Source organism: Amblyraja radiata, chromosome 11 (assembly GCF_010909765.2).
Source record: "Amblyraja radiata isolate CabotCenter1 chromosome 11, sAmbRad1.1.pri, whole genome shotgun sequence".
In the NCBI taxonomy this organism is placed as follows: domain Eukaryota; kingdom Metazoa; phylum Chordata; class Chondrichthyes; order Rajiformes; family Rajidae; genus Amblyraja; species Amblyraja radiata.
Genome location: NC_045966.1, coordinates 10,690,916 through 10,715,104, shown reverse-complemented (window position 1 = coordinate 10,715,104; position 24,189 = coordinate 10,690,916). Strand labels below are relative to the sequence as shown.

Sequence of the window (24,189 nt, the reverse complement as noted above, 5' to 3'; positions counted from 1 at the left end):
ATGCCGTGTGCTTTAAGTTTGTAAACTAATCTCTTATGTGGGACCTTGTCGAAAGCCTTCTGGAAGTCCAGATACACCACATCCACTGGTTCTCCCCTATCCACGCTACTAGTTACATCCTCGAAAAATTCTATAAGATTCGTCAGACATGATTTACCTTTTGTAAATCCATGCTGACTTTATCCAATGATTTCACCACTTTCCAAATGTGCTGCTATCCCATCTTTAATAACTGACTCTAGCAGTTTCCCCACTACCGATGTTAGACTAACTGGTCTGTAATTCCCCGTTTTCTCTCTCCCTCCCTTCTTAAAAAGTGGGGTTACGTTTGCTACCCGCCAATCCTCAGGAACTACTCCAGAATCTAAAGAGTTTTGAAAGATTATTACTAATGCATCCACTATTTCTGGAGCTACTTCCTTAAGTACTCTGGGATGCAGCCTATCTGGCCCTGGGGATTTATCGGCCTTTAATCCATTTAATTTACCCAACACCACTTCCCGGCTAACCTGGATTTCACTCAATTCCTCCAACTCCTTTGACCCGCGGTCCGCTGCTATTTCCGGCAGATTATTTATGTCTTCCTTAGTGAAGACGGAACCAAAGTAGTTATTCAATTGGAGGTACACAAAATTGCTGGGGAAACTCAGCGGGTGCAGCAGCATCTATGGAGCGAAGGAAATAGGCGACGTTTCGGGCCAAAACCCTTCTTCAGTGGTCCGCCATATCCTTATTCCCCATGATCAACTCACCTGTTTCTGACTGCAATGGACCTACATTTGTTTTAATTAATCTCTTTCTTTTCACATATCTTATGTGATAATACATAATAATATGTATCATTTTGCTCCAATAACTTGGACAACTCCAACACTTAAAGGTGCACCCAATTGTGTGTGTGTATGTATATATATTATATATAAATGTATTTATCTTGTGCTGCTTGAACTTGAGATATATATATCTGTGTGTGTGTATATGTGTGTATATATATATATATATATATGTATATATATATGTGTATATATATGTGTATATATATATATATATATATATATATATCTCTATTGCTTGTTATATATATGTGTGTGTGTGATATATATATATATGACACACACACACATATATATAACAAGCAATAGAGAGATGGAAAGTAAAACTAAAGCAAGTGGGAGGTTGTTTGTCTGCAGGCGAGCTGGGGGGGTTGGGCAGCTGCAGAGACAGGCGGTGGTGGCAGGGGCGGCGGCGGCGGGAGCGGGAGCTTCACCGGCGGCCGGAGCCTCAGCGTGAGTCCGGGGTGGAGGAGTGGCCGCTCGGCCGCAGTGTGGGCGGGGGCCCGGGGGCTGTTGCTACCACGGGCCCGGGCAGCAGAGAGGCGGGCCTGGCGCAGCACGGATGTAGGCCCGCCCTAGGTGTGTTGTGGAGACACCGCAGGAGGGGAGAGGGAATGGGGAGGGAGATAAGGTGGAAGGGGGCAGGAGGGTGTGGGGTGGAGGGGGTTAGAGGGCTGAGAGGGGTAAGGGAGAGGGGGGTGGAAAGGAGAAAGTGGGGGAAACGACTCAATATATAAATCTTAAATTCTTTAAAATCTGTAATATTTAAAGTAATGGATTACAATCATACAGTATAGCTGAGACAGGGCATCTTGGCTGGCCTGAAGGGCCTTTTTTCCTGTGCTGTATGACTATTTCTCTGTTCTGTTGGAGAATCCTACATCACTGACAGTAAATACTATTTGTGTTGCTGTTTATTTCGCCACAAACTCCCTAGGCCATTATCTTGTGATTGGTGTTGTCCTGTTCGGGTACATTTCCTATTTCTACATTTAGCTTGCTGTCCTTTTCTTACCGGCTGCTTGTATGTGTGCTATTAACTTGAGTTTTGTGCAAAGAGATCAAATCTTAATTTGGGCGCACTTTTATCTGACCTTGCCAGTTCACCCTGTGACCGTGTGGGTTTTCTCTGGGTGCACTGATTTACTCCAACACTCCAAAGCTGTACAGGTTTGTAGGTTTTAATTGGCTTCTGTAAATTGTAAATTGTCCCTAGTGTGTAGGATAGTGCTCGTCCTACACTGCTAGGGTTGATTGCTGGTCGGCGTGGCTAGGTGGGCCAAAGGACCTGTTTCCGTGCTGTATCTCTAAATTTCTAAAGCCTATCGGGCAGCAGTGAACCCTAACCTCTGGTGAGCATCTGAATCGTGAGTTACCAGTAGCTAACATCGGAAAGCACCAGAAAAATTCCATCAAATGTCTCCATCCACATCCACAGATGATACAAGCAAACCAGCATCAGTCATCCCTCCTAGACCACCATCCTAAGCACTGAGGCCCTAATTACAGTTAGTTGGCTCTGTAGACCAGGCCTCATCGATCACAACCTGTCACCAAAGTGCATCATAGCAGAAGATTATCAAGTGGATAAAGTTTGTATAGAAGATGAATTCCCCTGCCTTTGCACAGCAAAGTCTGTTGTAGTTTGTTTGGTTGTTTGTTTGTTTGTCTTTTTGCACAAAGTCCGCGAGCATTGCCACTTTTCATTACACTGCACATCTCGTATGTGTATGTGACGAATAAACTTGACTTGACTTGAGCAACACAAGCAAGCAGACAGTAGTGCTGCTTTAAATATTATTTCTGAAAGATCATGGCTCAGGCAGGGTAACGATTTCTCAAGCAACTTTTATTGTTGACCTGAGTGTTTGGAATGAGACTTGAACCTCAAACCACAAGATTTGGACTTGTTCGCATTAATACCAAGTGACCATCCATGGAAACCTGCACAGTTGTGGCATGGTAGTGCAGCAGCAGAGTTGCTGCCTTTTACATCGCCAGAGACCCGGGTTCGATCCTGACTGGGGGTGCTGTATGTACGGAGTTTGTACGTTCTCCCCGTGACTGGGGTGGGTTTTCTCTGGGTGCTCCGTTTTCTTCCCACGCTCCAAAGACCTACAGGTTTGTAGGTTAATTGGCTTCAGTAAAAATTGTAAACTGTTCCTTGTGTGTCGGAGAGTCATAGAGTGATACAGTGTGGAAACAGGCCCTTCGGCCCAACTTGCCCACACCGACCAACATGTTCCAGCTACACTAGTCCCACCAGCCTGTACTTGGTCTATATCCCTCCAAACCTGTCCGACCCATGTATAGGATAGTGTTAGTGTGCAGGGGTCACTGGTCGGCGCGGACTCGGGCCTGTTTCCACGCTAAGTCTCTAAAGTAAATTAAACTAAAGTTCATATGTGAAGCTCATATTTCTATTTTGTCTCAAATTTCCTCTCCACTAATAACAAAAGCCCAGTGGAAATATGCATCCATATTTTGAGTGGGGGACAGTTGTTGAAATGAGCTAATGCTGGAGTACAGAATCTCTGAAATAGTTCTGTTACATTTTCAGATGCCTTCCATTAAGCTCCAGAGCTCTGATGGAGAAATATTTGAAGTTGATGTGGAGATAGCAAAGCAGTCTGTAACAATCAAAACTATGTTGGAAGGTCAGTGTGTCACTTTGGAAGTCATCTTCTTACTTAAATATAATTTATTTCAAATGATAGTTAATACGTTTCTTTGTAATTTTCTGAAAAGGATTCTAAAGGGTTGTTGAATGTACTTTTCGTTTTGTTGCTAGTTTATGGTAACCATTTATTCATTGTAATATTGACCTTTAATAGGTGGAGCTGTAGAAACAAGGAACTGCAGATGCCGTTCAGACACAAAAAGACACAACATCCAGGAGTGACTCAGCAGGGTTTAAGCAGCATCCTCGGAGAACATGGATAGGTGATGGAACTCTTCTTCAGAAGGTGAGTCTGAAGAAGGGTCCTGACCTAAAACGTCACCTATTCATATTCTCCAGTGATGCTGCCTGACCTGCTAAGTTGCTCCACCATTTTGTGTCTTTTTCTAATAGATAGAGCCCCCCATTATAATTGCTCAATAAAAGTCGAACATTATTGAAGAAACTGAAAATTCAACAGAAAGTAGGATGAAGTGTTAAAATCGTTCAGGAAGAATCTTTTTTTTTCCCTCTGCTTTTCAGCCATTTTTGAGTTGTGAAGACAAGCACCTTACTCCAAACTCTTCCCAGAATAGTTGGATGTAATGACGTGAAGAGTTCCAAGTTGTCCTGGTATTTTGCCTCTGCTGGTTGGTCACAGCGTTATGGGCCTGTCCCACTTAGGAGATTTTTTCAGGCGAAAAACTGGCGACTGGAACGGCGACTGTCAGAGTGGTACACGCAGACACGCATCGCTTCCTTCACCAGCAGGCGGGGGGACAGGGCAAGCGGGGGGAGCGCTGTCTGATTGAAATTCACTCGGTGCAAAGCCAATGTGGCACAGACACACACCGCGATGAACAGGAAGGTTGGCGCTGTAATTAAGACGGTGAAAGCACAGTGTACAGGAAGGATCATCTAAGTCCTTTAAAAGAGAGGGGGGGGGGGGGAGAAGGAGTGGAGACAACTATTAAGAAGCCAGAGATACGTGGCTGTGTAACATCGCCCATTCCTTCTCTCCAGAGATGCTTTGTGTCTACCTTCGATTTAAACCAGCACCTGCAGTTCTTTCTTGCACACAGTGGGCCGAAGGGCCTGTTTCCACGCTGTATCTCTGAAAGTAAAACCAAAGACAGGGAGTACTTAATATTGAAGACACTACATGCCTTTTCTGTTTATTAACTTAGGTTTAGATTTATTTTTGTTTTGTGCATTTAGTTACAGTGACAGGTTTTGGGGAAAGTTTGATGAATAATTATATATTTTGTAATTTTCAATGTAAATAGATTTGGGGATGGATGATGAAAGTGATGAAGACCCAGTGGCACTTCCAAATGTTAATGCTGCAATCCTTAAAAAGGTAAGCTTCAAATGCACGAAATAAACTCTACAGCATCCTGGATAAAGCGTATGGCTTGACTGAGACACCATTCTCCACCCTCCTATGGCATCTCCTAAATTCTAGCCATGGATCCCCACTTAACAAAAAAAAAGTACCGTGACAATAATGTAGAAAAAATATTTAATTACCTAGGACTGAACACTCTTTAGAAAATGAGTATAAAATTCACCATGGATACAAAGTGCTGGAGTAAGTCAGTGGGTCAGGCAGCATCTCTGGAGAACTCTTCTTCAGTCTGATTGTAGATTTGTGATGCGAAACGTCACCTATCCATCTTCGCCACCGATGTGCCTGACTCGCTGAGTTACTCCAGCACTTTGTGCCATTTTATGTAAACCATCATCTGCAGTTCATCTGCAGTTCCTTGTTTCTACAGAATTCACCATAATGCTTTACAAAGCAGAAAATGAATACGTCACAATATAAGTCGCAACTATTAACAATACTTTGCAGTAATGAAGGGATATAACCTGGCTATTTAAGCCTTTTATTCCTGTTTGTTAGTTCCAAGTAATTCTCCAATCTGTACCTATGTCTGCACTGTCGCCAGGTGATTCAGTGGTGCACTCACCACAAAGATGATCCACCTCCTCCTGAAGATGATGAAAACAACGAAAAGAGAACCGATGACATCCCTGTATGGGATCAAGAGTTCCTCAAAGTAGACCAAGGAACACTCTTTGAACTAATTCTGGTAAGCAATATTTTTTTTTCACCTCATAGTCGTACAGCACAGATACAGGCCTTTTGGGCCCAACCTGCCCAAGCAGAGCAAGATGCCCCTTCTACGCAAGAGGAGGAGGAGGAGCCATCTTGGGGAATGGCTGCTAACCAGCAGCCGTCCGTTTAATTCGCTTTTTTAAAATAGTTTTTAGTTAGTCCTGAGTCTCGTCCGCTTGGAGAAATGGACTTTTTAATGTGGGCGGTAGGGGGCAATTTTATTTCTAGGTCCCTACCTGGTCGGTGAGGCAGCTTTTTCTCCGGGCTGCCCGTCGACCCGTCCTCGCGGCCTACCAGCCGGTCTGGAGCGCCGTTTCCTGGCGGGGACCGCCCAGCACCTCGGCCTCGGTGGCGGCACAGCGCTGGAGCGCTATCGTGGAGCGGAGCGGGCGATGCCTTGCCTGGGTCGCCGCGCTGGATCGACGCGCTGGAGCTCCGGTGAGCTGTGACCGCCGAGTTCAACACCTCCGGGCTGCGGGTCTGCGGAGCGGTGCGGGGGCGCCGATTTCAACATCGGGAGCCTGGGAGCTCCAAACCGGCGCGGCCTTGTCGGCTTCGGAAGCCGCGGTCCCCAGCTAGGAAGCGGCCGTTCCAGGTGGCCCAGCCGTTGAGAGGACTATCCCGACGCCGGGGCAAGACCACTCGGTGAGAACGGCCAGGAACATCGGGCCTCCGTAGAGGCAACTGCGGTGGCCTCAATAGGCCTGACTTTGGGTGAACTTGGGGTTGGGGACTGGACATTGTGCCTTCCACCACAGTGGTATCCATTGTGGGAGGATGATTTTTTGTCTGTACGTAATCCTGTTAGTCTTTGTCCAAGATGGCTGCCGTGAAGGGAGAGTGTACGCTGGCGCGCTTTAGCTGCCGCTGCTCTCTCTTCACATTGTGTTTTTGATTTTTTGTTTTTGGACTGAATTCTGTTTATAATTTGTGTTTCTGTGATGTCTTTATTATTTATTTTATTCTGATTATATGTTTTTTATTCCTGTTAATCTCTGTAAGGTGTCCTTGAGATGTCTGAAAGGCGCCCAAAAATAAAATTTATTATTATTATTATTACGCAAGTCCCACCTGCCCGCGTTTGGCCTACATCCCTCTAAACCTTGTCTTTGAAATGTTGTTGTACCTCCACTGGCAGTTTGTACCATATACCCACCTTGTGGAAAAAGTTGCCCCTCAGGTGCCTATTACATTTTCCCCCTCTCATCTTAACCTAACGTCCTCTGGTTCTTGATTCCCCCGTTCACTGGATAAACGACTCTGTGCTTTAAAATTTTTCATGGTAACTCGGTACACGTGACAATAAACAAAACTAACACTTTCTTTCTTTCTACATTCATTCTAATCTTGCTCGTGCAGCCAACCAACTAACCCAGTAGACAGGTGCGTTCAGAGCTGTGCTTCAGAATTAAACTTTTATTTTAATGCGCTTCCACCACAACAAATGGTGACCAGCAATGTATGACGTTGACTGTGAGAACAGAACATTATGGGTTTATAATCAACTCTGAAAATTGATACATAATATATAGACTGACAGTATAGTGTTAGGACTGAAGGACTAGTGCGATGTCAGTACTGACCTTTGGATGAGATGCTTAATGGAGGCCCCACCTGCCCCACTAGTCATTCCTCGATCCCAGCATTTTTCCCATACTGAAACTCCACTATGAATAGATCAATGGCCATTCACCTCATTCCATTTTATGATTACTTGCTCTGAAAAATGTTTGCCATGTTCTCCTTCTTGCCTAGATCTCGCTCTCAAGATAATTTATTGCTTGTGAATTCCTGTGAGACGTATATGAGATCTATGTAAAGGTTCTGAAATAATTGTTTATATATTTCTAGTCTCTCGTGATATGGAATAGGCACAGGGAATAGAACGTCCTCATGCCAAAACATTGTTCCTTAAACAGAAGAACTAACAGCTACTGCATTTTCAATTCCCAAACAGTTTAAGTGACGCTACTAAATATTAGGCGAATTAACAGCGATTTAGTTTAGTTTGGAGATACCATGCTGAAACAGCCCCTTCGGCTCACCGAGTCCGCGCTGACCAGCAATCCCCGCACTCTTAACATGCGAGGGACAATTTACAATTTACAGAAGCCAATTAACCTCCTAACCTGCACGTCTTGGAGTGTGGGAGGAAATGGGAGCACCCGGAGAAAACCCACGCAGTCACGGGGAGAACGTACAAACTCCGTACAGACAGCACCCGTAGTCTGGATTGAACCCAGGTCTCTGGCACTGTGGCACTGTAAGGGAGCAATTCTACTGACTATAAATTTTCCAATATGGAATTTCCAAATTGCAATGTTATTTATTTTCCTGGAAACACAAAGAACTGCAGATTTAAAAAAAAAAAAACTTCAAAATATACTTTATTCGAGAAATAATTATATAAAATACAAGATCCATACAAAACTCCATCCGACATTCTCGGAGGCTACACATACATTCAATACAGTTTCCCCAAATCACAATTTTACCCCACACCCTTGCCACTCATGTGGCCCACTGGAATGGAATCCCTTCCCTTATTTTGAGGGGTGTCCCCACCACACTCTGCCCCCCATGTCCAGCAGCGGAAGGACCCTAGACTGTGGTCCTCCCCCACCGAGCCTTGGCGTTGGCTGCACCGAGCTTCAGTGCGTCCCTCAGCACGTACTCCTGCAGTCTGCAGCGGGCCAGTCGGCAACATTCCCCGATGGACATCTCGCTCCGCTGGGTGGTGAACAATGCTCGGGCAGACCAAAGAGCGTCTTTCACCGAGTTGATGACCCTCCAGCAGCACTCGATGTCAGTCTCTGAATGCGTCCCTGGGAACAGTCCGTAGATCCACAGAGTCCTCTGTGACGGAGCTGTTCGGAATAAACCGTGACAGGGATCCTTGCAAACCTCTCCAGATGCTCTTAGCGAATCCACACTCTGCAAAGAGGTGGGCAACCGTCTCCTCTCCACAGCAGCCGTCCCGAGGGCAGCGTGCGCTGGTAGTGAGGTTCCGACGGTGCAGGAAGGATCTGACTGGGAGGGCTCCCCTCACTGCCAGCCAAGCCAGGTCCTGGTGCTTGTTGGTGAGTTCTGGCGATGAGGCATTTTGCCAGACTGCTCTGGGAACCACACCACAGGATCCATGGAGTCATTTCCCTGCAGTGCCTGCAGGACGTTCCGTGCTGACCACTGCCTGATGGACTTGTGGTCAAAGGTGTTGGTTCAGAAGAACCTTTCCACGAACGACAGACAGTGCGGCAAAGCCCAGCTGACTGGCACATTGCGTGGCATCTGCGCCAGGCCCACCCTTCGCAACACCGGGGACAGGTAGAACCTCAGCAGGTAGTGACACTTGGTGCCCACGTGCCTTGGCTCTACGCTCCGCCTAATGCAGCCACACACAAAGGTGGCCATCAGGGTGAGGGCGACGTTTGGCACACTTTTACCCCCGTTGTCCGCCGACATGTGCATTGTGGCCCGTCTATCCTCGACCCCCAGATGAACTGGAAGACGGCCTGGGTGATCCCTGTGGCGTAGGAGGGAGGGACAGGCCACACTTGCGCCAAGTACAGCAGCCCCGAGAGCACCTCACACCTGATGCCCACATTTTTCCCCGTTATGGAGAGGGAGCGTTGCCTCCACAGCTCCAGCTTCTTCCCCAACCTTGGCTATCCACTCCAGCCAATTCTTGTCACACACCTCAGCACTCAGCGGGTGAGGCAGCATCTCTGGAGAGAAGGAATGGGCGACGTTCCGGGTCGAGACCCTTCTTCAAACTGAACATGTATGTCACTTTGTTTTCTCCTTTCTCTTTAACTGCCTCATTAATCTATTAATCACGTGACTTCATAAATAGTGTATCACCACGGCAAATCTCACCGTGTCTGTCTACTCTCCCTATCCTTTCTGCAACTTTAAAGTCATCCTTTCTCCCCCCCCGCCCCCACTTTTTTAAATTCTGATAATCTTTCAGTTCTATGTTTACATGTTCTGTGGTGCTGCTGCAAGTAAGAATTTAATTGTTTTATCTGGAACATGTGACAATAAAACACTCTCGACCCTCTTGACTCTTGAAAATGTGAAGTCTGTTTCTCTTTCCACAAATGCTGCCTGTTCTCACCAGGGTGTAAATACTGTTGTGTCTTTTTTTAATGTGAATACTGGTTCAGTTCTGTTCTGATGTTTTGCACAATCCCGCAAGCATTGCCACTTTCATTTCACTGTACATCTTGTATGTGTATGTGACAAATAAAGTTGACTTGACTTGACCTGCAGAGTGTTTTTTGTTTTTAGTTTGGATCGCCAGCATTTAATATATTTACCTGGCTGTTATCCTATCAATTAAACTTTAAACATGACAAGATTCACTTCAGCTGGATTACGTGGCCTTTCTGCTGTCAACATTTCAATAGGTCCCCAGACTTATTGGATGAAGCCAGGATGTCACGGACAGAGTGCAGAAAATCCTCAAGGGCGAAGGTGAACATCCTGGAAGTGGTAGTGCATGTCGGCACAAACGATGTCAGAAAGAAGGGGATGAATATCCTGCAGCGTGACTTTAGAGAGCTCGGAAAAATGCTGAAAAGCAGGACCTCCAGGGTTGTTATCTCCGCTTTGCTTCCAGTTCCTCGTGCTGGCGAGAGCAGGAAAAGGGAGATACGGGACCTGAACGTGTGGCTGAGGAACTGGTGCACGGGGCAGGGATTTAGATTCTTAGATCACTGGGATCTGTTTTGGGGTAAGGGGGAACTGTACAAAAGGGACGGATTGCATCTTAACAGGTGTGGGACCAGCATTCTGGCAGGCAGGTTTGCCACTGCTACACGGGTGGTTTTAAACTGAATAAGGGGGGTCGGGTGTCGAATGGGATGGTGGAGGATGGGGTTAAAGGGAAAGGGTTTCTTAAATGTGTGAGCGTAGAGACAGAGGGGTGTAAAATGAGGGTAGAAGCAATAGGTAGCAAGGTGAAAAGTAAAAGTGGCAGGCAGACAAAACCAGGGCAAAAATCAAAAAGGGCCACTTTTCAACATAATTGTATAAGAGGTAAGAGTGTTGTAAAAACAAGCCTGAAGGCTTTGTATCTCAATGCAAGGAGCATTCGTAATAAGGTGGATGAGTTGAATGTGCAGATAGCTATTAACGACTATGATATAGTTGGGATCACGGAGACATGGCTCCAGGGTGACCAAGGCTGGGAGCTGAACATCCAGGGATATTCAATATTCAGGAGGGATAGAGAGAAAGGAAAAGGAGGTGGGGTAGCGTTGCTGATTAGAGAGGAGATTAACGCAATGGAAAGGAAGGACATTAGTTTGGAGGATGTGGAATCGGTATGGGTAGAGCTGCGAAACACTAAGGGGCAGAAAACGCTGGTGGGTGTTGTGTACAGGCCACCTAACAGTAGTGAAGTTGGAGATGGTATCAAACAGGAAATTAGAAAGGCGTGCGACAAAGGCAAAACAGTTATAATGGGTGACTTCAATCTACATATAGATTGGGTGAATCAAATTGGCAGGGGTGCTGAGGAAGAGGATTTCTTGGAATGTATGCGGGATAGTTATCTAAATCAACATGTAGAGGAACCAACGAGAGAGCAGGCTATTTTAGACTGGGTATTGAGTAATGAGGAAGGGTTAGTTAGCAGTCTTGTTGTACGTGCCCCCTTGGGCAAGAGTGACCATAATATGGTTGAGTTCTTCATTAGGATGGAGAGCGACATTGTTAATTCAGAAACAATGGTTCTGAACTTAAAGAAAGGTAACTTTGAGGGTATGAAGACGTGAATTGGCCAAGATTGACTGGCAATTAATTCTAAAAGGGTTGACGGTGGATATGCAATGGAAGACATTTAAAGACTGCATGGATGAACTACAAAAATTGTTCATCCCAGTTTGGCAAAAGAATAAATCAGGGAAGGTAGTGCATCCGTGGATAACAAGGGAAATCAGGGATAGTATCAAAGCGAAGGATGATGCGTACAAATTAGCCAGAAAAAGCAGCATACCGGAGGACTGGGAGAAATTCAGAGGCCAGCAGAGGAGGACAAAGGGCTTAATTAGGAAAGGAAAAATAGATTATGAAAGAAAACTGGCAGGGAACATAAAAACTGAATGCAAAAGTTTTTATAGATATGTGAAAAGAAAGAGATTAGTTAAAACAAATGTAGGTCTCTTGCAGTCAGAAACAGGTGAGTTGATCATGGGGAACAAGGATATGGCGGACCAATTGAATAACTACTTTGTTTCCGTCTTCACTAAGGAAGACATAAATAATCTGCCGGAAATAGCAGGGGCCGCGGGTCAAAGGAGTTGGAGGAATTGAGTGAAATCCAGGTTAGCCGGGAAGTGGTGTTGGGTAAATTAAATGGATTAAAGGCCGATAAATCCCCAGGGCCAGATAGGCTGCATCCCAGAGTACTTAAGGAAGTAGCTCCAGAAATAGTGGATGCATTAGTAATAATCTTTCAAAACTCTTTAGATTCTGGAGTAGTTCCTGAGGATTGGCGGGTAGCAAACGTAACCCCACTTTTTAAGAAGGGAGGGAGAGAGAAAACGGGGAATTACAGACCAGTTAGTCTAACATCGGTAGTGGGGAAACTGCTAGAGTCAGTTATTAAAGATGGGATAGCAGCACATTTGGAAAGTGGTGAAATCATTGGACAAAGTCAGCATGGATTTACAAAAGGTAAATCATGTCTGACGAATCTTATAGAATTTTTCGAGGATGTAACTAGTAGCGTGGATAGGGGAGAACCAGTGGATGTGGTGTATCTGGACTTCCAGAAGGCTTTCGACAAGGTCCCACATAAGAGATTAGTTTACAAACTTAAAGCACACGGCATTGGGGGTTCAGTATTGATGTGGATAGAGAACTGGCTGGCAAACAGGAAGCAAAGAGTAGGAGTAAACGGGTCCTTTTCACAATGGCAGGCAGTGACTAGTGGGGTACCGCAAGGCTCAGTGCTGGGACCCCTATGGAGAGCAGGCAGGTACGGGATACTGAGTTGGATGATCAACCATGATCATATTGAATGGCGGTGCAGGCTCGAAGGGCCAAATGGCCTACCCCTGCACCTAATTTCTATGTTTCTATGAAGACAAAGGCTGAATCAGCAAATCTAATATCATACTTATACAACATTATTTTAAATATAGAAATACCTACAACCGATGGTATTAGAAGAGATTGGGAACAAGAACTAGCTATAACATTTTCAAAAGAGAGCTGGGATAAACACTTACTATATGCGCATAAATGCTCGATCAACGTACGACATACTCTAATTCAATATAAAACATTACATAGACTAGATTATTCAAAAACTAAAATAAATAAACTTTTCCCCAATGTCTCACCCATTTGTGATAAATGTCAGTCACAAGAAGCTACCATAGTGCACTCTTTTGTTTTTTGTATAAAAATCCAAAAATTCTGGAACTAAATATTTGAAATCTTCACAAAATTATTTAAAATAAAACTTGTACCAAAAGCAGAATGGATCATTTTTGGAATATCGAAAGGTAACCTCGAATTAAACGTGTTTCAAAAGAACTTACTTAATTACGGGCTAATAATGGGAAAAAAGCTTATACTCAAATTTTGGAAAAATGCTCCATACCAACAATAAAAATGTGGATTTCAAACATGTTCGAAACACTACACTTGGAAGAGATGAGACTCCTCCTAGCAGGCAAAGCAGACCACTTCCAAAAGACGTGGTCTGCATTTATGGAATTATTACAAGCATAAGGTGCAATAGTAATTTAAAATATAAATGGTATCAGGATCTGGTATAAGGGGGGTATAAAATAAATTTTAAAAATAAATAAATAAAATAAATACGGTTGGTATATCCTTTTTTGTGGAGTTTTGTGTTACAAAAGAGCGATTGTTTTTCCCTTTTTTTTCTTTTCTTTCTAGGGTCTTATTTCCTTTCTTTACTTCCTTCTCTAACTTCTTCCCTAAGGGGCTTTCTTTCCCCAACACTTTCCTGCACCTTCACGATTCTTGCTCACTTTCCTTACTTCTTTTATTTCTATCTTTTTTAAAGCTCGAAAAACGAAGTGGTACAACAAATGTAATAAGATATATCTGATGTGTATTATTGTAATTTACTGTACTTCTAATAAAAATAAAATTAAAAAAAAAACATTTCAATAGGTCACCTGTGTTTAGTTTGATCCAGTCTTGAATGATAGAGTCTTGATGAAATGCTGATTAGGTGCCAAATTCCCTTGCTGCTTTCAGCTGCACCCCTCCAATTATGTCCGAGTTAAAACCAGTTTGAACAGTTTGGGCAGCCTTGGTGTTATCCTTCACGCCCTCAGGGCTGTTCTGGTTCTGGTTGATCACTGCGCAAACACCTCATAAGTGGTTTTCTCGCACAGGTCGGAGTGAGTAGAGTCGCAATTAAATTTTGAAATGGGCCTTTTTAACCAAATTGAGGCAATCTAGTTGCTCAATCCCCTTTTTAAATAGACAATAGACAATAGGTGCAGGAGTAGGAGTAGGCCATTCGGCCCTTCGAGCCATTCAATATGATCATGGCTGATCATCCCCAATCAGTACCCCGTTCCTGCCTTCTCCCCATATCCTCTGACTCCGCTATTTTTAAGAGCTCTATCTAACTCCCTCTTGAAAGCATCTAGAGAATTGGCCTGAGGCAGAGAATTCCACAGATACACAACTCTCTAGGTGAAAAAGGTTTTCCTCATCTCCGTTCTAAATGGCCTATTCTTATTCTTAAACCGTGGCCCCTGGTTCTGGACTCCCCCAACATCAGCCACGTGTTTTCTGTCTCTAACATGTCCAAACCCTTGATAATCTTATATGTTTCAATAAGATCCCCTCTCATCCTTCTAAATTCCAAAGTGTACAAGCCCAGTCGCTCCATTCTTTCCCCACCATTGACTCCATCTACATTTCATGCTGCCTCGGAAATGCAGCCAACATAATCAAAGACTAGTCCCTCCCCGATCATTCCTTCTTTTCCCCGCTCCCGTCCAGCTAATCAACGATCACCCATTCACCAGTTCTATCCTTCACACTAGGAACAAGTTACAGAAGCCAATTAATGTACATACCTGCATCTTCTTGCAAATGTGGGAGGAAAACGAAGCATGAGGAGAGGACACATGCAGGTCAAGGGAAGAACGTACAAGAAGGCAGGAACGGGGTAATTTACTGTACTTCTAATAAAAATAAAATTAAAAAAAAACATTTCAATAGGTCACCTGTGTTTAGTTTGATCCAGTCTTGAACGATAAAGTCTTGATGAAATGCTGATTAGGTGCCAAATTCCCTTGCTGCTTTCAGCTGCACCCCTCCAATTATGTCCGAGTTAAAACCAGTTTGAACAGTTTGGGCAGCCTTGGTGTTATCCTTCACGCCCTCAGGGCTGTTCTGGTTCTGGTTGATCACTGCGCAAACACCTCATATCTTTAAGAGCCCTATCTAGCTCTCTCTTGAAAGCATCCAGAGAACCTGCCTCCACCGCCCTCTGAGGCAGAGAATTCCACAGACTCACAACTCTCTGTGAGAAAAAGTGTTTCCTCGTCTCCGTTCTAAATGGCTTACCCCTTATTCTTAAACTGTGGCCCCTGGTTCTGGACTCCCCCAACATCGGGAACATGTTTCCTGCCTCTAGCGTGTCCAAACCCTTAACAATCTTATATGTTTCAATAAGATCCCCTCTCGCCCTTCTAAACTCCAGAGTGTACAAGCCCAGCCGCTCCATTCTCTCAGCATATGACGGTCCCGCCATCCCGGGAATTAACCTTGTAAACCTACGCTGCACTCCCTCAATAGTAAGAATGTCCCTCCTCAAATGACTTAACATCGGGAGCAGTACATGTGTTGGGTGGTAACATATTCCATTCCCTTATCGTCCTTGGCTAAAGGGAATATTGGTAGCAAAGTTTATCGCAATTTAGCGAGTGGATGATGTAGGGACCGTTATTTTGTCTTGTTTCATGGCAGTTGGTGCTCTGGGATAACAGAAGACTTGATGGCTGTACTTATATTGGTCATCGCTGAGAGAAACACAGAACTGCAGATACTGGTTTATACCAAAGATACAAAGTGCTGGAGTAACTCAACTCAGATTGCAATCTGTAGAAAGGTCCTATCACGAAACGCACCCGTCCTTTTTCTCCAGAGATGCTGCCTGACCCTCTGAGTTACTCCAGGACTTTGTGTCTATCTTTCATAGAAGCTCAAGACTGGAATGATAGAAAGTATAACGTTGAGCAATAATGCACAACGTTACATTTGATTTATTTAATTAGCAGTTTTTAAGATGGCTATAAGAGAGTTATTCAAGTTTATTATTGTTGTGCGTATTGAGGTAAAACGAGATGCTTTGTTTTGAATGCTTTCCAATCAAATTAGATAATATGTAAATGCAATCAAAAACGTTATTCCCTTATCATCCATACACTGTAAATGGCTCGATTGCAATCAAGTATCAAAGTATCAAAGGTATTTTATTAGTCACATTCACATACACCTAGGTGTAGTGAAGTGAAATGCTTCTTGCCATTTTGCAGCACATAAAAAAAAAGAATACAGACATAACATTAATAAGAGTTTTAAACATAAAGAACATCCCCCCACAATGGTTCCCATTATGAGGGAAGACACAAAGTCCAGTCCCCAACCCCAGTTCACCCATAGTCGGGTCTATTGTTGCCTCTACGGAGGCCCGATGTTCCAGGCCGTTCTCGCCGGGTGATGTTGCTCCGGCGTCGGGAGAGTCCTCACAGCGGCATGGGAACCCTGGAACGGCCGCTTCCGTACTGGAGGCCGCGGCTTCCGAGCCAACAAGGCCGCGCCGGTTGGAGCTCCACAACTGGCGATCTCATCTAGAGATCCCAGGCTCCCGGTGTAAAGTTCAGCGCCGCCGCCCGCAGCTGGTCGCTCCACAGTCCCGCAGCTCCGCGATGTTTTCCTCAGTGATCTTCAGCTCACCGGAGCTCCAGCGCGGCGACCCGGGCAAGGCATCGCCCACTCCGCGATAGCGCTCCAGCGCTGTGCCGCCGCCGAAGCCGAGGTTCTGGGCGGTCCCCGACAGGAAACGCCCCTCCAGGCCCGCTGGTAGGCCGCGAGGACGGGTCGAAGCTGCAGCCCGGAGAAAAGCTGCCTCTCCGACCAGGTAGGGACCCTGAAAGATAGTTTCCCCCTTCCCCCCCCCCCCCCACCCCCACCCCCCACATAAAAAAGTCTAGACCTCCAAAACACTTTAACTAACTAAAATAAAAAAATAAAAAGATGAAGAGACAGACAGCTGCTGGCTGGGCAGCCGTGCACAAGACAGCGCCCCCTACGTCTTTGTCTTTCTGCTGACTGGATAGCACAAAACAAAAGCTTTTCACTGTACATTGGTACATGTGGCAATAAACTAAACTAAACTGGACTGAACTAAGTACAGGGCGGCACGGTGGCGCAGCGGTAGAGTTACTGCCTTACAATGCTTGCAGTGCCTGAGACCTGGGTTCGATCCCGACTACGGGTGCTGTCTGTACGGAGATTGTACGTTCTCCCCGTGACCGCGTGGGGTTGCTCTGAGATCTTCGGTTTCCTCCCACACTCCAAAGACGTACAGGTTTGTAGGTAAATTGGCTTGGTGTAAGTGTAAATTGTCCTAAGTGTGGGTAGGATAGTGTTAACTGTCGGGTCTAGAGGATGTGGTTAGCCATATTAAGCCGTCGGGTTCCCCTTGTGATGCTGTCCCTCCTCTTCTTTTTAAAGAGGTTTTCCCGAGTATAGGGCAGTCGGTTCTCGCCATCATAAACAGTAGCTTGTGTTCTGGGGTTGTCCCCGTAAATTTTAAACATGCAGTCATGCAACCACTACTTAAGAAATCCGGCCTGGACCAAACTGTTCTGGCCAATTTTAGGCCGATCTCCAAGTTGCCATTTATCTCTAAAATCATGGAGAAAGTAGTTTATGCTCAGCTGAAACTCTTCCTGGATGAGCACAATATTCGGGAGGTTTTCCAGTCTGGATTCAAAGCTATGCATAGCACAGAGTCGGCTCTGCTAAGGGTTTTTAACGACATCCTCCTGGCAAACGACTCCGGTAATTATGTGGTTCTTGTCTTGCTGGACCTATCTGCCGCCTTCGATACAATGGACCATGGAATTTTAATTTCCCGATTACAGCGCCAAGTGGGCATTTGTGGCAGTGCCCTGGGATGGTTCAGGTCCTATCTGGCAGACAGAACCATGTTAGCCTTGTAACCATGTAAGCCTTGCTGGCTTTGAATCCTCCTCCACTCCCTTGGCATATGGTGTTCCACAGGGCTCAATTTTAGGGCCCCTGCTCTTCTCTCTATACCTATTTCCTCTGGGCTCAATTTTAAGAAGGCATGGCATCTCCTTTCACTTTTACGCAGATGATAGCCAGTTATATATGCCACTCAGGAAAGAAGACGACTATTCTCTAAAATCACTTCTGTCTTGTCTTGAGGACATTAAGTCCTGGATGGCCTTAAACTTTCTGGGACTTAATGAAAAAAAGACAGAGGTGATTTTGTTTGGCCCCAATGGCTGCCGTGATCCTCCCTTTGTTGACTTGGGTCCACTGGCATTGTCCGTAAAGCCAACAGTTTTAAACCTGGGTTTTAGGATGGACGGTGATTTTAAACTAGATAAACAAATAGGCGCGGTGGTTAAGTCCAGATTCTTTCACCTAAGGAAGCTGGCAAAGGTGAAGCCCATCCTCGAGCGGCAGCATTTTGAAACAGTAATCCATGCCTTTATTACATCTAGGCTGGATTACTGTAACGCACTCTATTCTGGAGTCGCACGAGCTTCATTGGCTCGTCTCCAGCTGGTTCAAAATGCTGCGGTTCGCCTTTTAACCGGAACTCGAAAGAGGGAGCACATTACGCCAATTTTGGCCTCCCTTCACTGGCTCCCAGTGCACTTTCGAGTTCATTTTAAAATTATTTTATTTGTTTTCAAATCATTGAATGGGCTCGCCCCGCCTTACCTCTCTGAGCTGCTCCACCTATATGCTCCTGCCCGGTGCCTCAGGTCAGCTGATCAGCTGCTCCTTGAGGTACCAAGGTCTAAGCGGAAGCTCAGAGGGGATAGAGCCTTTTCTGTTGCTGCTCCGGCACTCTGGAACACCTTGCCGTTGCACATCAGACAGGCCCCCTCACTGTCCATCTTCAAATCCTCCCTAAAAACTCATTTTTATTCTCTGGCTTTCGACACTGGCTGAGACATTGCTCCTGTTCTTAGTGCTTTTAATGTCTTTTAATTTTTACTGTTTTTTAGTCCTTCGTTTTACGGTTTTTAATGGTTTGTAATAACTTTTTGTCCATGAGTTCTCATGTACAGCACTTTGTGGCAACTGCGGTTGTTTAAAGTGCTTTATAAATAAAGTTATTATTATTATTATTATAATGTGCGGGGATCTCTGGTTGGTGTGGACTCGGTGGGCTGAAGGGCCTGTTTCCTTGCTGTATCTCTGAACTAAACTAACCTAAACAATCAAGCCTAAATCAAGTACACGTGTGTGTACCGTGTACCTTCCGAAGAGTTCACCAGGGATTATACTGGAAGTTGGACAATTTTATACTGGACAATTTGTACATTTACATTTTATCAAGCCAATTAACCTACAAACCTGTACGTCTTGGGAATGTGGGAAGAAACCAAAGATCTCGGAGAAAACCCACACAGGTCACGGGGAGAACGTACGAACTCCGTACAGACAGCATGCGTATTCGGGATCGAACCCGGGTCTCCGGTCCTGTATTTTTGCTGTAAGGCAGCAACCCTACCGCTGTGCCACCGTGACTGTGTGTGTGTGTGTGTGTGTGTGCGCGTATGTGTGATCGTGATCAGTGGCACAAAGTTAATGTCTGTAAGAGATGTAGAATGATTTGAAGTATTTTTGTACTTGTATAGAAATCTCCAGTGGAAATCCTTTTTTGATGTGATGTTCTTCTAAGATTAGTTTGGCTCTTCGCATTTCAATTCAATTCAATTCAACTTTAATGTCATTGCACAAATACTGAGTATGGGTACAACGAAATGCAGATTTGCGTCAGTCCGTAGTAGTGCAATATAGAAATTAAAAAAAAAAAAAAAAAAAGAGGATACAGAATAATAAAAAATACAGAATAATTAAACAATGGGGACGGAGGGACCGGAGGAATCTATCGGCGGGACTCCGAGTTCAGCAATGCGACGGTATGATTGTAGAAGCTGTTCCTCATGAATATTTACATCTTTTATTTAGGCTGCGAACTATTTGGACATCAAAGGCCTGCTTGATGTGACGTGCAAAACTGTAGCAAACATGATCAAAGGTAAAACTCCAGAAGAGATTCGCAAGACTTTCAACATCAAAAATGACTTTACTGAGGAAGAGGAAGAGCAGGTAATACCGCTATTGTCTTCATAATTGTTGAAAACACTTAACGATTAGCTTTTCTGATTCAGATGTGTTCGGTAGAGTGTTTCCGTCTAAACTTAATCAAAGGGCTCAACTGAAGCATTGGTACACTTTTCATAAAATACTTTATTAATGCAGCCCCTTTTAAGTTTAAACTGTGTATGCCTGTAATATACCACAAAATATAGATCAGTGGTTATCAATGCAATTAAATTATTCTTTTGCTTAGTGTTAAGGATGAGATTGAATTAGTTAAGGCAGAGATAGATAGATTCTTGATCAGTTCAGGTGTAAGGGGTTATGGGGAGAAGGCAGGAGAATGGGGTTAGGAGGGAGAGATAGATCGGCCGTGATTGAATGGCGGAGGAGACGATGTGCCAAATGGCCTAGTTCTGCTCCAATCACTTATGAATTTATGGTGTTCAAGAAGGAACTGCAGATGCTGGAAAATCGACGGTAGACAAAAGTACTGGAGAAGCTCAGCGGGTGCGGCAACATCTATGGAGCGAAGGAAATAGGCAACGTTTCGAGCCAAAACCCTTCTTCAGACTGATGTAGGGTGGGTGGGGGGGGGGGGTGGCGGAGAGAAGAAAGGAAGAGGAGGAGCCAGAGGGCTGAGAAGGGGAGGAGACAGCAAGGGCTACCGGAAATTGGAGAAGTCAATGTTCTCAATTTATGGTCTTTCCCAGTTAAGTCCTTGACTAGCGATTGGGGAAGAGCACACCCTGTGGACGGCTCGATTGTAATCATGTATAGTCTTTCTGCTGACTGGATAGCACACAACAAAAAGCTTTCCACTGTACCTCGGTCCACGTGACAATAAACTAAACTAATGATAGCACATAGACGTACAGGAAGGAACTGCAGATGCTGGTTTACACCAAAGATAGACACAGAGTGCTGGAGTAACTCAGCAGATCAGGTAGCATCTCTGGGGAAAAAGGATGGGTGACGTTTCGGATCGGAACCCTTCAGATAGCACTTCTCGGTGCATGAAGTCTGCTTAGTTAATATAATCTCATTATGCTGTGGATGTTATCCATTTCTCCACTTCGTGAAAATCATAGTTTTAGTTTTAGAGATACAGCGCGGAAAACCGGCACTTCGGCCCACTAAGACCGAGGCACGCGCGCGCGCACACACACAAAATTTGGAGTAACGCAGCGGGACAGGCAGCATCTCTGGATGGAAGGAATGGATCCCTTCTTCAGAAGCTCTCGACCCGAAATGTCACGCATTCCTTCTCTCCAGAGATGCTGCCAGTCCCGCTGAGTTACTCGACCATTTTGTGCCTATCTTTGGTGTAAACCAGCACCTGCAGTTCTTTCCTACACGTAACATACAAGCCTGTACATCTTTGGAGTGTAGGAGGAGATCAGAGCACCCGGAGAAATCCCACGCAGGCCACGGGGAGAAAGGGTGAATGGAATTATGCCCTGGTATCCAGTAAGGCCATTTAACCACACTTTTAATTGACCTTTCACTGAGTACATGACTGAGTTACTCCTTTTATTTCCAGGTACGCAAGGAGAATCAGTGGTGTGAAGAAAAGTGAAAAAGAAAATTGCTTCATAACTCTTCTCGAATACACTGAGATAATTCTTCCAAATCCTATTGCACTGTTTTGTACATGATAATTATTTGGGAAATGCAGGAAAGGGGGGAGAAAAACACACTTAGCATTTTTGATTGCATGATGGTTCCTCTCTTGTTCAGAGCACTGTGTTCTAGCCTTTATCTTGTCATAGGATTGGAAGTGCTATCCGGTCTAGCGCTGCCAAATCCATTACAGTAGAGTGACTTCAAGAGGATTAGGATGCATGTGTTATTAAAATTTAAAGAGTGCGGACTAGACAGGAATTCTTTAATACTGTGGACGTCTGATTATCATATCATCTCGTCCGGAAGGCAAATACAATCAGCAGGCTATGCAGTGAGGGGGTATTCTTCATAAATAGATGATAAAAACGGCTGAACGTATTTAAATGAAAGCAACATTTAATTCTCGAACTGAGATAAGCTGTAATATAAATGAAATGGTTACAGTGTGAAGAGCTTGCTGTGGTATGTTTTTTTAAATTGATCTTCCTTCCTCTCTCATGCCTCGATTTATGATGCAGGGTTAGTAATCCACAATACTGAAATATTTAGCAATGTACTTGTGTTTCCAGGTTCCCAATGAGCAGTTTGCATGCGTGACCGGACTGTAGTGCGGTCTTTATAATCAGTGATCACTTCTTCTTCTTCTTGCGTATGGCGTGCACTGCCTAAAGTTGTAGGTCAGCTTGTTCTATTTGATCTTTTTGTTTGTGCACGTCGGCTTGATTGCATTAGTCGACACGGGGTGGACCACATGAAGGTTGCAATCTTCCACCCCAGTGATCACTGTAAAACCACTTGTTAATGTGATGCAAGCGTTATTGCTCCTGAGCCTTTACAATTATATTCTTCGTGTTCATAAGTGATAGGAGCAGAATTAGTCTACTCTGCCATTCAAACATGGCTGATCTATCTTTCCCTCTTAACTCCATTCTCCTGCCCTCTCCCCATAACCCCTAACACCCATTTTAATATAGATTCTATCTATCTCTGTCTTAAAAATATCCATTGACTTGGCCTCCACAGCGTTCTGTGGCAATGAATTCCACAGGTTCAGCACCGTTGACTGGAAAAATTATTCCTCATCTCCATCCTAAAGGAACGTCCTTTAATTCTGAGGCTGTGACCTCTGGACCTAGACTCTCCCACTAGTGGAAACATCCTCGCCACATCCACTCTGTCCAATTCACTATGCTGTTTTATTTTCTTTTTGACTGGCTTTCCCACCTTCTCTGTATTATCCTGCAAGTGGCTTGGATGCCTGTAATAAGAGTATGGTATGTATGGGTATGTTTAATTAGCCTTGGATGCTATTGCAAGAATCCTAGTGGCATCTTGATTGGAACTTTCAGCCTTCACCGGTTTGGTTTAACCAAGACCAACACTTCAGGCTAGATAAATGCTACAACTTTAATGGGATCCTTCAATTATTTGGATTTATTAACCTTGCTGTGCATGACTACAACTAGAAATCTCTAAGATGTGTAGGAAGGAACAGCAGATGCTGGTTTACACCGAAGATAGACGCAAAATGCTGGAGTAACTCAGCGGGACAGGCAGCATCTCTGGAGAGAAGGAATGGTTGATGTTTCAGCTACGAAGAAGGGTCTCGACCCGAAACGTCACCCAGAGATGCTGCCTGTCTTGCTGAGTTACTCCAGCATTATGTGCCAATCTCTAAGATGTTCCTGTTTTTCTGTAATTATTGTCTTATTTCATCTTGTTATCTAATAAAATAGGCCCACAAATTACTTTCTTAGTCGGTTTTGCTTTTTTCAATGTTATCCCGTCGAATGTTTCAAAATTGTGGTGTTGATGCATTGAAGATCTTGCTGCTATTATTTATGAGGATAGTATCACTTATGCTTTCTCCCTCCTCTGCCCAATGAAGAATTGTTATGTTCTTCACTTAGTCACACAGCGTGGAAACAGGCCCTTCGGCCCAACTTGGTGAGGACTGTACGGAGGTGAGGACTGTACAGAGCTGGTCGGGGGGGGGGGGCAGAGGAACAACTCCAGGACTGTTTGGAGTCTGTAGACTGGGCAATGTTCAGGGACTCGACAATGGACCTGAATGAATACGTCACAGTCGTTATAGACTTCATAAAGAAATGTGTGGAGGACTGCGTCCCAACACAAACCTTCCGAGTGTTTCCTAACCAGAATCCCTTGGATGAACCATGAGATCCGCACTCTTCTGAAGTCCAGATCCCGGGCATTCAAGTCTGGAGATGTAGAGGTCTTGAGGACCAGATAGGACCTTGGTAAGGCCATCAAAAAGGCCAAAAGGGACTTCTGCTCCAAGTTGGAGGATGAGACGGATGTTCGGCAACTGTGGGAGGGCTTGAATGCCATCAGCTCCTACAAGGCGAAATCAGGAGGCAGCTCAATTGTCAACGAAGTATCACTCCCTGACGAGCTCAATGTGTTTTACGCACGCTTTGATAGGGACTAATGTGCCTTCCCGAGCCCCCATTCGCCCTGATGGTATTTCAGTCACAGTCACTGAGGCCGACATCAGAAAATCCTTCATAGGGGTTAATCCTTGGAAAGCGCCTGGACCTGATGGT

General features: G+C 44.7%; 1 protein-coding gene across 5 annotated transcripts; it reads left to right on the top strand.

Moving 5' to 3' along the window:
• Positions 1-860: 860 nt before the first annotated feature.
• On the top strand, positions 861-23,370 carry LOC116978272 (S-phase kinase-associated protein 1-like). Of its 5 annotated transcripts, none has more exons than XM_033029304.1 (6): positions 861-880; positions 3,394-3,490; positions 4,779-4,852; positions 5,445-5,588; positions 19,865-20,005; positions 21,540-22,093. In XM_033029304.1, exons 2-6 carry the CDS (start codon positions 3,394-3,396, stop codon positions 21,573-21,575), a joined length of 492 nt encoding a protein of 163 aa, XP_032885195.1. In that variant the 5' UTR covers positions 861-880; the 3' UTR covers positions 21,576-22,093. The 5 variants fall into 5 exon arrangements, with proteins under 5 accessions (XP_032885195.1, XP_032885191.1, XP_032885192.1 ...); XM_033029300.1 differs by lacking the exon at positions 861-880 and adding an exon at positions 1,158-1,286 and having other exon boundaries at positions 21,540-23,370; XM_033029301.1 differs by lacking the exon at positions 861-880 and adding an exon at positions 1,333-1,412.
• Positions 23,371-24,189: the final 819 nt, after the last annotated feature.

Bases quoted from the DNA above. Each gene is read 5' to 3' on its own strand.
- LOC116978272 (XM_033029300.1), top strand. From the start codon at position 3,394: ATGCCTTCCATTAAGCTCCAGAGCTCTGATGGAGAAATATTTGAAGTT. The intron at 5,589-19,864 runs GTAAGCAATATT...TCTTTTATTTAG, and splicing joins CACTCTTTGAACTAATTCTG to GCTGCGAACTATTTGGACAT. The intron at 20,006-21,539 runs GTAATACCGCTA...TTTTATTTCCAG, and splicing joins CTGAGGAAGAGGAAGAGCAG to GTACGCAAGGAGAATCAGTG.